This window comes from Pleurodeles waltl, chromosome 1_2, assembly GCF_031143425.1.
Source record: "Pleurodeles waltl isolate 20211129_DDA chromosome 1_2, aPleWal1.hap1.20221129, whole genome shotgun sequence".
Lineage (NCBI taxonomy): Eukaryota > Metazoa > Chordata > Amphibia > Caudata > Salamandridae > Pleurodeles > Pleurodeles waltl.
Genome location: NC_090437.1, coordinates 888,657,676 through 888,671,732, shown reverse-complemented (window position 1 = coordinate 888,671,732; position 14,057 = coordinate 888,657,676). Strand labels below are relative to the sequence as shown.

The 14,057-nt window shown below is 48.3% G+C and overlaps 1 protein-coding gene across 2 annotated transcripts in view; it reads left to right on the top strand.

Moving 5' to 3' along the window:
* LRP2BP (LRP2 binding protein) overlaps positions 1-14,057 on the top strand; it is a 222,570-nt gene that overhangs the window by 189,154 nt on the left and 19,359 nt on the right. For both annotated transcript variants that reach the window (XM_069199666.1, XM_069199657.1), the window contains exon 8: positions 1,976-2,141. In XM_069199666.1, the coding sequence (XP_069055767.1) occupies positions 1,976-2,141 (166 nt within the window). The remainder of the gene's footprint in view (positions 1-1,975; positions 2,142-14,057) is intronic.

Below are 14,057 nucleotides of genomic sequence, written 5' to 3'. Positions count from 1 at the left end.
GCCAAAATTACGCCAGACTGATTAGTGGCATAAAATCTGGCACTAGTCAACCTAGTGTCATTTTTTGGTTGTACAAGGAGCCAAAAAATTATGCCTGTCCGAGTAGGGACAGGAGACATTACTACAAACACAATGTCCACGCCAGGGGACCAGTGTTCCCTTAACAACAGCAGCAGAACCAGTGCCAGCCAGAGGGCCCCATGTAAGGGGACCCTAGTGGCACACAACAGTTAAGCACGTCAACTTACCTGGGATGGGCTTCCCTCTCCTGTAGTGTCCCTGTGGTGTGGGTGGTGGTGATGGTTGGGGTGGGCATCTAGGACCCCAAAAATAGTGACACCATGGTGGACTACATGGTGTTTCCCTTGGGAAATGTGTTTAACATCACTTTAACGCCTGATCTGACCAGGCATTAAAATTTGACGCTAATTGGCCTCGGCGTTATTTATTAGGTCTGCTTCCTAGGTGCGCGCTGTTTTAGCGTAGGGAGCTAATTATAGCACTAAGGCTAGACTGGTGTCTAGTGTCAAAATATAAGTATGCACAAATAATGACGCTAACGTTTCATAAATATGGGCCTAAGTTTGTACATCTGATGTAGAGCCTCATTACAAGTTGCCGTAAATGGGTCATGTGATTCTCGTCCCCAATGATATGTTACGCCTGGATGGTAGCCCCAGTTGCTGGAAATACTGGCTAAATCCAAGCAGGACTATCTGTTTCCACTTAGGAATGGGTAATAAAGGAGGGAATCGGATTAAACACATTCAGTTGCCCTGGTTATTCCTCATTCCTGTCCCAATTTTCACACAGAGATTACTGCTTTAGTTATCCAGTGTGCCGGGGTGAAAGTTTGCAGGTTAGCCATGCTGCTGCAGTTATCGTCATCCCAGTGGGCCCGGTAACTGTACTTAATAGTATCATCAGAGAACACAAGTAACTGTATTGATGGCCCTACTGGCAAAAATGGTGGAGCTGGTGGGCAAATTGAGTTGTGAACTCCCTATTACCTTCAAGTTTTCGTGGATATAGAAGGGATTTCCCCACTTTGAAAAACAGTTTGCATTTCAACCTTGACCTCATCAGTTAATTGTTGGATTTCCTGTCAAAATAATAACAGTCACTTTAGGCATGCATACAAAAATACAAGATTTTCATAGATATCGGAGCTTAGCATTTGAATAGTTCATCAAGCCCGTCCCGAAAATTTCCTGCACAAGACAACTTGTGGGCCCAGCTTTACCAAACTCTGAGGAAACGTAGTGCAGCACCCAAATTTGGTGCGCTGTGTTGCATTAAAGAGAGAGTGAACGGCAGCGTTGTATCTACAGAGATATGGCACTGTCCTCTTCTCTGCCTAGCCCTGGCGCAGAGTTATGCAGCCAGGCACCACGCACACACCTGTGCCCCATAGTGTAAAGGCGTCTGCGTGTGTCGGGCATAGGATTTCTACTGGACGGGTACCCATACAAAATACCATGCTTAGACTCACTTTACAACTTTCCCTACTTTGTATGTGTGCTGTACAGTGCAACTCACATGCAACGTCGGAAAAGAAAAGAGAAATTAAAGTGATTCTCTTTTAAATGCTTTCTTTACAGTGGTGTTAATTTTTGGGGCAAACCCATGTCTCCTTTTGTTAGTAGATAGGGTTTGCATCAGAACCCATGGGTGGTAGCACTGGTATGCCCCCTTGACGCAAAGCAACAACTTGCACTGTTTTTTTTTTTTTGTAGACATCAGTATGTGCTGAGAGATACCTACGTTTGGGAAGAAGTAGTTCCTGATCGAGGAGGGTGGTCCCAGATTTCCATGAAATTCCAACTAATGGAGAGCCGAAATCTAGCAGTACCGTCTAGACTCTAGGCAGTTTTATTTATTAACACTACTTTTTAATTTAACTTAGTAAAAATTGTTGTTTATTGTTTTAACCCTTTTAATGTTGTGGAACTTAATTTTGCATATTTTATTACAGGATTGCAGATTTCGATAATATTGAAATGTTAGCGAAGATGACAGATTGCCTTCCTTTGTACACAGCAAAAGGAGTTGCCATAGCAACCTTTTACTTGGCAAGATGTCTTCAGCTAGGCCTGGGTGTACGAGAAGATAGAATAGCCGCCCGCAAGTATTACTCCAAGGTAAGCCTTATGGTGCACTGTATGTTATCTAAGGTACTGCAGGGATCACGTCCCGAGAAGCGCATGGAAAAGCACATATGTTATATGTAGATTTACTAAGCCTCTGTCAGCCATGAAGATAAATTAACTACAAAGGTCAAATAAGTATGTGAGCAAACGGTTAATGTGGAAAAAAGTGGCAGTCTGTTGAGCAAAGACATCTTAAGAATTTTCAAGGCCCGGGGCAAACATAATTTGGGGGCCCTGTTTCCAACAACTTTAAGTTTCTGATCCATTTTCAGGCAATTCACGCCCATTGTATTTTACATTAAAATTTTAGAAATGGTAAAAGAAAGACTACAAATGATAGGCACTTTTTTTTATCTCAGCACTGTCTCCCCCGTACCCTTCAAGATACCTCCTTTTCTTGATCTGACCTTGATTCCCATGTAGCACACCACGTGGCACCATGATGCAGCCCACTATGAGGCTAAAGTATATTTGGCAACATTTTTCACATTTCTAACATCTTTAATTTGAATAACGATAACATCACATTAAGTTACATCACAAGACCTTTAACATGATGATCAGATAACAAGGAATGAACACACAAGAGGTTATTTGGATGGTGTGGTGTTGATTCCAAGAACATCACTAAGAGGTGTGAGAGCTAGGCTAAGATATAGAAATATTTCTTTGTGAACAACTGAAACATAATAATTACAAGGAAGAACAGTCTCTCAACAACGATAATCTAAACAATAATATGGGAATGTCATCATGCCCATATAACAAGCCCAATCAACTTGTATCAAAAAATGGTCTTTAATAATAATAAAACACAAAAAAGTAATAGTGGGGAAAAAAGTACAAATGATACTCAGGGGTTGTGTGACCAATCGACACATGCTATTACTACGCATGCACTTACTCCGCGGTCATTACAACGACCAGGACACTACCACGCATTCCTTAACAACGATAATTTTGACCACAAATATGCCTTTACCATGCATGCCTCTACAGCAAAAATTTTGTTGTATGTTTTTTTTTAACAGAATTTTATTGTCATTTCACATAAAACACACTTCATAGTAGGTTGAATACATATGTTATACAGTAATCATTATCAGCGTAAAATAGTGTACTTTAGGTGATATTAGCAATCCCCCAGGTGAAACAATCTAACATTTTCAGCTTGCACACCATGTTACATCTTCTGCCCCTAAAACGAATGAAACCACCCTAGCTACGTGTCCCATTCAATGAGATGGTTTATAGTAATGTAATATTACTCATGTGGTCCCTTCTTCTTTATCATCCTCATGTTGTGCAGGGGACATGGAAGTGTCAGGGGTGGACAAATCCGGAGCCCTTAAACAGTCAACTATATGATCCCAGTCTCTGGCTTTTTCAGGAGTATAATGTCCTCTCGCCGCTTCTATATATAATACTCGCCCTTCTATTTCCGCCCATATCAACAAGACTTTTTGCCATCGATCTATACACAGACCTCTGGTAGCCTTCCAATGCATTGTTATGTATCCTTTAGCTAGAACGAGAACAAAGTCTATACATTTTGTACCCAGTGTTAGGGAGTGTGGGTGTGGGAAAACCCCCAGTAGGCCATTCATAGGTGTGGCCGTAATCGGTTTCTCCGTTACCTCAGCTATACAGTGAAATACTCCCTCCCAAAAGCTCTCAATCTGCAGGCAAGACCACATCACATGAACAAAATCAGCTTTTGGTTCTGAGCAGCGAGGGCAACAAGTATCTTCTGTAAGTAACACTCGTGCTATTGTACCAGGAGTGAGATAAGCTCGATGCAGTATAAAGACATTATTAATTTAAAATGGGCATTCCTAGATATTGTGTCTGTGTGTGATAAGATGGAGGACCATAGCATTTCATCTTTTGAGATGCCAATACCACCTTCCCATTTAAGGCGCAGAGCATCTAATGGGAGTAGTGTGTCCGCCCGTAATGCATTGTGCAGTTGCGTGACTGCTTTAACCCTGCCACTTATTGTACACAATGTCTGGCAGCAAAAATGAAGTTTGGTTTCTAAAGGCCCCTTTCCCCAATGCCGCCTAATTTTAGTGGCTAGTATTCTATGTAGTAGGAATTGTCCTTGCGGTAATCCATAATTGTCTGTCAGGACATCAAAGGGCATAAGCTGTCCATCTCTCTAAAGGTCTCCTGGGATGGAGATACCGTGTTCCTCCCATCTCAACACCCCCCTCAGATTTTGTCCACACGGCAGGGTTACCAAGCAGCTCAGCAGGAGGTCAGGTGCGTAAGGAGATGTTGTCCGAGTACACTGCATATCTCGCAGCGCCTTATTACTTGTAATTCTGCTGTGTCGCTGGGGCGAGGTAGTTTGGATGCTATCAGGATGCAAAGTAGTGCGAGATAGAGAGGGGCATTGTGGGGTACTACTCCATCCATCTGCTGCCACGCATTGAGCCATTGTGCAAACCATTGGAGTTGACCCGCCAGGTAATACAGTTCCATGTCCGGGGCAGCTCCCCCCCTTCTTCTATAGGGCGCTGCAACTTGCTCAAAGCTACCCTGCGTCTACTCTTCCCCCAAATGTGTTCAAATAGCATTTTGTTTAATTCCCAGAAGAGGGATTGTGGAAGAAAAATTGGTAGTGCAGTAAAGAAATAAACCAGCCTTAGTAAAGCTACCATTTTAGCTACTGCAATGCGGGCTGCCACTGACAGTGGGAGTGTCTTCCAGAATGTCAAATTTCCTCGAAGTTTCCTGATCGTGGCGCCCACATTTCCCTCCTGCAAGTCACCTGGGTCATGATAAATTTGCATGTCAAGATAACAAAATGTGTACTCCTCCCATTTTAAACCCTGTAAGTCGCGTGGTGGGGGTGTGTGATAGTGCAATTGGAAGATGAGACTTTTGACAGTTTATGCTGAGGCCTGATAATATCTCAAAGCATTTGAGTAGCGAGCTAGCACCCGCAGGTCCAAGTCTGCATTACAGAGGAAAAGGATCATATCATACGCATATAGCACTATTTTATGCGGTTGCCCATGTACTATTAACCTATCATACTGATTTCCCAATTTGGCTGCACGTGCTAACGGTTCCACCGCTAGTGCAAATAGAAGGGGGGGAGAGGAGGCAACCCTGTCGCGTACCCGGACCCACTATATATGATTCTGAAATTGTTCTACTCATCCTAACACGGGCTGTGGGCTGAGTGTGCTGTAGTTTGGTCCATCTGACTAATCCCTGTCCCAATACCATCCTCTCCACAGCCCTATATAAATAGTCCCATCTCGGGCTATCAAACGCCTTTTCTATGTCAATTGCTATTAGCACGGCCTCTTCTGTCTCTGGATGCAAAGGGCTCAGGAGGGAGGCAAGGCGTTGAATGTTGGTGGCTGTATTACGGTTTGGGATGAAGCCAATCTGATCCGGGTGGATCCCTTTATGCATGTGTGGGAGAAGGCATGTAGCCAGGATCCTTCTTAGGATTTTGTAATCCATGTTTAGCATGGATAGGGGGCGATATGACTGCACCTCTGTAGCTGGTTTGCCCGGTTTCATTGTTGGTACTACCAAGGCCTCCCTCATCGTAGGGAGTAGATAACCTCTCTCCAGTGCCTCAATATAAAGCTCTACCAATTAAGGAGCTAATTCAGTATAATATATGGCATAGAACTCCACTGGGAGGCCATCTGCACCAGGCACCTTACCTCTAGCCATAGTTTCAACAGCTGCTCTGACCTCGGTGATGGTTATCAGCCCCCTTAGGTCCTGCACGTCTTACTCTTGGACGCGTGGAAGGTTTCCTATCTCTAGGAGCTGCAGGTGGGAGGAAGGTCTGCCCAAGGTCCTGCATATGGGGAGGTGTAATACTTGGCAAATCTATTATTAATATCAGTTTGATGACACAACCGTTTGCCATTTGCGGCGTCTAGTTCTAATATTAGGGAGTTATGGCGGCCGGGTTCCCCAACCTTGCTAATAGAGTTCCAGCCTTGTCAGTTTCAGCGTGCGATCCTGTCCTGTAAGATTTATAATCAAAACATTGCAGCTTCTCTATTGAAGCTGTGACCTCCTCTTTTGCTTCTAACAATCGCAGCACCAGTGCAGGGTCTGCTGGCCTCTAACATTCCGACGTATGAAGTGTCTTTTCCTTGTTCTCAATTTCCTTTACCGGAGTACGCCTAACCCACACCACTTCTGCTATGCACCTGCCTTTGATTACTGTTTTAAAGGCTTCCTATTCTGTTGTCTGGGTGCAGTTGGACGCTGCGTTCTCCGAAAGGCATCCCCTTATGGCCTCTCCGATAGTGTGGCCAAACACTATATCATCTAGGTTTTCTACTCTTTGTCACCAGGTTGGTATACGAGGGCGCTTTCTGTGCCATGTTAATGATAACAGTAGAGGGTTGTGATCAGACAGTGTCCTGCATAAATACTTCGATGACTGTGCAGTACTGTTGACAGCAGGTGAAGTCAGGAATGTATCAAGCCTAACATGAAGGTCATGTAGCCCTGAGTAAAAGGAGCAATCCCTCTCCCCAGGGTGCATTTGTCTCCAAGAGTCCACCAAGCCCCAATTATTTTGCCAGTCTCTGAATGATTTGACTGCTTGTGTTACTGGGGAGTTATTCAGAGGAGGGTGCAATCTGTACACCGGTGGCAAGTGGAAAGTTAGTATTTTAGAGTACCATATTTACAGTTTATATTTTCACTTGTCTGTGTCTCCCAATTAATTACATTGACAGTGGAGCACCAGCTCCTTAAACAAGTTTGTCTGACGTTCTGGGGGTCAACACCAGCAGCTGGTCCTCAGAGTCATTAGAGAAGATCAAGGTGCTTTCCAAATCTGAATCGTTGTCTGATGCATTGCTCATCCTCTGGCAAGACTTGGCTCTGTGTTGGAGCCACATTACTCTTTTCTCTTGCAGCTCTCCATGCTTTCTTTTTGTGCTTTCGGTCTGGTTTATCTGGTTCTAGGTAGGCTCTCATGGGAGTTGAGTCCAGCCATTGCCAGAGTTGTGAGGCAGTGTACAAAATAGTGTCTTGCCATTATGCGTAACTCAAATTTTTGCTGGAAATAAAGCATATGAGATTCCCAATGACCTCAGCCTATTTTTTGTCTCTGTGTAGAAAGCTCTCCGTTTCTGGACTTCCTTGGTAAAGTCTGGAAATATCATTACATGGTTATTTTCCACCAGGATTTCAGTTTTCTGTTGTGCTTGGGATAAAATATAGTCTTGGCCCTTAAAGTACAAGAGTTTGGCTATGACCGGCTGGGTAAGTGCGGTCGGGTGGTACTCTGTGGGCATGCTGGAGTGTGTAGTAGGGGGAAAAACCCTCTGGGGTAACATTGTCGCAGAGCCACTGCTCCAAAAAGTCTGTCATATCTGTTCTCGACCCCTCAATTCTTTCAGTTAGGCCTATTATTCTAATATTACTTCTCCTAGATCTGTTTTCTGAGTCTTCTGCTCGGGCTTCCAGCGATTTCACTTTGCCCTCCAATGTGCTCATGCGTTCCCTAAGTTGGTGGACGTCCAACGGTATGTTTTCCAGGGTGCGATCTGTGGAGGAGACTCTGTCCGATAGTTTTCTGTGATCATCCTTTAAAATCCTCAAATCCGTTGCTATCATATCAATTTTATGTTCCAATGCCTCCCTGGAGGCTGCCATGGCCTGCAAAATCGTGTCCAAAGTCGTTTCTGGCAGCTGACCAGGGTAAGCGTACGAGGTGGGTACTGCATCTGTAGAGCCCGGCGAGCACAGTCCTTTTGAACCCCCCTGCTCTGTGCCTTCTTTTTCTTCAACGCTTTGCCCATTATGGAGGAGTGGTACGGTGTTGCAGCGCTCCTCTGAATTAGGTACGGCAGGTTAGCAATCTTCAATAGGTGCTATAGAATTCTATATCTCATATCCTGAGCTCATTCACTCTGTAGCGTAGCCATTTTTAGTATAGCTTTATGCACGTTAGGTTCACATATTAGGCCTCTGTGCACTTTGCCCTAGACACGTTTTATTTCGCCTCGCACTGTTATTTTACAATAACCAGTTTTACGGTCTTGTTTTATTCTTTCTATCACACTGTTTAGCTTAGTTCAGCACTGTGTTCGCAAACACTGCATTCTTTCTCACCCTGTGCTTCAGTCAAGGCTACAGTCTGATACATTGCCGGTACACGTGGTAGAAGTTTAGGGGCATATTTCTACTCTGTTTGAGCCGGAATTGCGTTGTTTTTTTTTGACGCAATTCCGACACAAAACTAACTCCATATTTATACTTTGGCGTTAGACGCGTCTAGCGCCAAAATCCATGGAGTTTGCGTCATTTTTTAGCGTGGACACCTACTTTGCGTTAATGATATGCAAGGTAGGCGTTCCCGTCTAAAAAAGTGACTCTGAGGCATGTGCGTCGTATTTACACTCCCGGGCAAAATTCACGCCCGGGAGTGGGCGGGTCAAAAAAAATGACGTCCAGCCGCTTTTGCGCCGTTTTTTAGCGCCTGGACAAGGCAGGCGTTAAGGGACCTGTGGGCTATGAAGGAGCCCAGAGGTGTCCTCCCATGCCCCCAGGGACACCCCCTGCCACCCTTGCCCACCCCAGGAGGACACCCAAGGATGGAGGGACCCATCCCAGGGAAGTTGAGGTAAGTTCAGGTAAGTATATTTTTTTTTGTGGCATAGGGGGGCCTGATTTGTGCCCCCCTACATGCCACTATGCCCAATGACCATGCCCAGGGGACAGAAGTCCCCTGGGCATGGCCTATGGCAAGAGGGCATGACTCCTGTCTTTGCTAAGACAGGAGTCATTTCAATGGGGGTTGGGAGTCGAAAAAAATGTTGCAAATCGGGTTGAGGTGAAAAATTTGCCTCAGCCTGACTTGCCCCATTTTTTGGCGCCCAAGCTCCATATTCCCCTACGCCGGCGCTGCCTGGTGTACGTCATTTTTTTCACGCACACCAGGCAGCGCCGGCGGCTAACGCCGACTAACGTCATTGAATAAATACGGCACCTGCATGGTGCTTCAGAATGGCGTTAGCGCAGTTTTGCGTCAAAAAGTATAAATATGGCCCTAAGTCTCTAGTGTTCGTAGACGATACACATCCTTACGTAGGGACATTTTCTTAGAACATCTACATGTTAGTTATAAAATCACTTTCTAGTCCTATTACAGGTCAGAGGGAGATTCCGACCAGGAACCTACAACTAGATGCTGACTGCCCCGTTGCAGATGCTGATGCAGCTTACAGCCCTTTGCTCAGGCATGAGGGTTGATGTCCTCCCGGGGGACCCTGAAAGGCAGGCTTAGAGCTTCCCATGCTGTGCTCATAATATAACTTAGAGAGAACTTAATATAGTTGCTCTATGATAGCCTTATTCTTGTGCTTCACTCTCATCGTTACTATTTTAATCCTACTGTGTTGTTTCGTTCTGGTTATTGCAGCTCACGCCTTACTAAATAAAATGCAGTCATTTTATTAAACCAATCTTTAAAACTTAAACTGCCTTTGTAATTTTTATATGAGACCGTACTGTGTATGAGAGCAACGGTTGTGACCTGAGTGACCACGACTTCCCTGGGAAGTACTAAGATGTCATGCGCTCGGCTGCCCAATTGTCTCTTCCCTTCGGGAGAGATAAGGCACTGCTAGTTAGCTGGAGTATAACCCGGATTTGGGGTGACAAGGGTCCATCACCGTGGGTCAGGCTTAGTCCCCCACACTGCGAACGATCTTGCCGCCCAAAAATCCAGTAGTCTCATTAGGATAATGAGAGCCTACACGACAACTCTCTGCGGCACCCACCCCCAACTCCAGCTCAGAACGGTGGGTCTCCCCAATGTCAATCAGTATGGCAGCAGTAACAGATTTGAAGTAATCTTCTTGAGCAGCGTTAAATGGGGCCGCCGTGCAGCAGTTATGTCATATTTCAATGTTGTTACGCACTTAACACTTCCCAGCTGGCACTACTCCACTAGGGTCGCTTTCCGTCCTGCTCCCAGTTTAGGTTTGGGGAGGCGCAGCCCCCAGGGCCTTCAAGGCGCAGAACCCACTGATGCCCTGCAACCTGTGCACGATTCGTCCTTCAGTTGGGGTCCATCTGCTCCCCCTACAGAGCCAAACCACCTCGCAGGGCCACAGCAAGGTCCATGTCTTCTGCCTTCATCCCCCGCTGCGGATCATCAAATCAGTTGGACCCTGCACCTCCCCCTCTGATTTCAGGTCCGGCTCACCTCCTGTTTACACTGCTGTAGTCAGGGGGTTTCCCCAGGCTCTCCTTGGCCTCCCCCTGGCAGCCTGCTACTTCTGCAGACCCCAATGCTCCCTCCAAACAGTGCCAGGATGGAGCTCTGAGGAGGCAAATTCTAGGCGCCAGGCCCGCCCCCAATCACCAGCTCCGGGTTGCCTGTCTGCCACTGTGCACATACTACATTCTCCCCCACCTCAGTTTCCATATTGCAGCTCTCGCGGACTACTCACTTTTCTCGCTATTGGCTCCCCGCCGACCAGCGGTCTGCTGGGGGGGGGCCCAAAGTCGGGTGCACCATTTTATGTCAGAGGCCTCTGGCTGCACCGCACTTTTAAGCCTGGGGTACTTGCTATCTGGGGCCGGATCCGCGCTGCAACTTTGTCAACTCCCCAGGCTACACTTCTCCAGCCCGCAGGTATCTTCGTTGCCGGGCAGGAAGGCAGGATTTACAGGCTTGGCGCACGAGGAAGAGCTCCGGCCCGGGACCTCCGCTAAAAACCCATCCTGACTGCGCTGCCTGAAGCACCAGCAGCAATTCCCGCCAGGAGAGGCTTGTAGGACCGGGGCCTGAGTACCAAGAGGGTTCCAGCTCTGGGGGTGAAAGAATGGGAACCGGAGATCGTCGATCGAGCCGAAAGCACACTGCCTGACCCCTAAATGGTGGCCGCGCTCTTACAAAAAGAACTCTGCCCCCCTGGACAGTCCCGCGTCACACGGATGCCCGGTGAACGGAGAAGCTGTTATTAAAACCGCCGAGGCCGGGGCGGCTCCCGAGCAAGGAGAAGCGCTGCAGAGGAACGGAGGCGCTGAAGGCTGAAGTCCACCTGTCCCTAAAATGGCGGCCACGCCGAGCACCAACAGCTAGGTGAGAGGCCTGGTTTATTCGGCGAGGAGCGGCTGGGGCCGATTTCGATCATGCAGCGCATATCAGGACCAGTGGGCTGGCGCTGACTGTCTACTGCGACCCCAGAGGGTCCTGGGAGTCGCTTTGGCTGTGGGGGAGCGAAGGGTGAACAGCCTGGGGATTGTGGGGCCCTTGGGAGAAACGTCCTCTCCCCATAATCATCGGGAGGAGAGCTGTGCGGGCTGGAGGAATTTGGATGCCTATCTGCGGCCCTGGGAGGGACGGGGCCGGAGCGGACATCTGACCGGGCTGAGCGGCCTGAATTGCTTCACCCGAAAGTGGCGCAGAGAGGTGAGCAGCGCAGTCAAGCCAGACAACACTAGATTGGGAGGCCTGCGACACAAACTTAAACATAGCGGCCCCCTCTCTCACACAGGATGGGCAAGACAGGGAAGCGGCGGGCAAGGCAAATGTACAACGGGCCTGTGCCCCGTCCTTCCCTGCTGAGACACCGCGGACTGGCGCGGACGAGGACCTATCTGGGGGGCCTCTCGCTAAGTGATATTATACAAGCCATCACATTTACCAGGGAGAGCCTTGAAACAAAGATCGACTCACTGGCGGTTGACCTAGGCCTGCTCAGGGAGGACCAACGTCGCCTTGCGGAGAGAGTAACAGCGACGGAGCAGACGCTGGGCGCCATAAGTCCCGGGCTGATGGAGGCGGGGGTCCGAATCACTAAGCTGGAGAAGCAAACAGAAGTTCTCATGGCCGGAGCAGAAGATGCGGGATTCAGGTCCAGAAGAAATAACATCCGCATAATAGGCCTCCCTGAACAAATCGGTCAGCGTAACCTCCCTGAGTTCTTGGAGCGATGGCTCACTGAGGCTGTCGCGCCAGAGGGCCTTTTGCACTTTTTCGCCCTTGAGAGGGCGCACAGGGTCCCTGCGAGGGCCCCTCTTCCAGGGGACTGCGCCTCAACAGGTGATAGCTCGCCTACTGCACTACAGGGACCGGGATCACATTCTGACCCAGGCCAGAAAGGCTGGAGAAATAAAGTTTGAAAATTGCCTGGTCTGTATCTTTCCTGACTTTTCCAGAGAGGTGCAGAGGCAAAGAGCAACGTACTCGGAAATTAAGAAGCGCCTCCAGCAACTGAACATCTCCTATGCAATGTTGTTCCCAGCTACGCTGAGGGTGGCAGATGGCAGGGGGGCGTGATTCTTTTGCACACCACAAGAGGTGAGAGACTGGCTGGAGGAGCAGGGTGACCCAACGTAGGAGGGGCACCCGAGAGCCCAGACCCCGCAGCAGACACCGAGATGCGAAAGGACATATGCGGAGAACCGTAGCCCCCACGCAGGAGGAAGCAAAAGCGGAGAGAAGCCGAGTGTAAGGAAATGCCTCCTTGGCATGGTTACCCCCTGACTTTTTGCCTTTGCTGATGCTAAGTTATGATTTGAAAGTGTGCTGGGTCCCTGGTAACCAGGCCCCAGCACCACTGGTCTTTCCTTAAACTGTACCTTTGTCTCCACAATTGGCACAACCCTGGCACTCAGGTAAGTCCCTTGTAACTGGTACCCCTGGTACCAAGGGCCCTGATGCCAGGGAAGGTCTCTAAGGGCTGCAGCATGTCTTATGCCACCCTGCGGACCCCTCACTCAGCACATGCACACTGCTTCACAGCTTGTGTGTGCTGGAGGGGAGAAAATGACTAAGTCGACATGGCACTCCCCTCAGAGTGCCATGCCAACCTCACACTGCCTGTGGCATAGGTAAGTCACCCCTCTAGCAGGCCTTACAGCACTATACCACACGTGAGAGAATATGTGCATGAGCACTATGCCCCTACAGTGACTAAGCAAAACCTTAGACATTGTAAGTGCAGGGTAGCCATAAGAGTATATGGTCTTGGAGTGTGTCAAACACGAACTCCACAGTTCCATAATGGCTACACTGAAAACTGGGAAGTTTGGTATCAAACTTCTCAGCACAATAAATGCACACTGATGCCAGTGTGCAATTTATTGTAAAATACACGCAGAGGGCATCTTAGAGATGCCCCCTGAAAACATACCTGACTTCCAGTGTGGGCTGACTAGTTTCTGCCAGCCTGCCACACACCAGACATGTTGCTGGCCACATGGGGAGAGTGCCTTTGTCACTCTGTGGCCAGGAACAAAGCCTGTACTGCTTCTCACCTCCCCCTGCAGGAACTGTAACACCTGGCGGTGAGCCTCAAAGGCTCACCCCCTTTGTTACAGCGCCACAGGGCATCCCAGCTAGTGGAGATGCCCGCCCCTCCGGCCACTGCCCCCACTTTTGGCGGCAAGGCTGGAGGAGATAATGAGAAAAACAAAGAAGGAATCACCCACCAGTCAGGACAGCCCCTAAGGTGTCCTGAGCTGAGGTGACCCTTACTTTTAGAAATCCTCCATCTTGTAGAAGGAGGATTCCCCCAATAGAATTAGGGATGTGCCCCCCTCCCCACAGTGAGGAGGCACAAAGAGGGTGTAGCCACCCTCAAGGACAGTAGCCATTGGCTACTGCCGACCCAGACCTAAACACACCCCTAAATTCAGTATTTAGGGCCCCCCAGAACCTAGGGAACTAGATTCCTGCAACCTTAACAAGAAGAAAGACTGCTGACCTGAAGCCCTGCAGTGAAGACGAAGACGACAACTGCTTTGGCCCCAGCCCTACCGGCCTGTCTCCCAACTTCGAAGAAAACTGCAACAGCGACGCATCCAACAGGGACCAGCGACCTCTGAAACCTCAGAGGACTGCCCTGCAACCAAGGACCGAGAAACTCCCGTGAACAGTGGCCCTGTTCA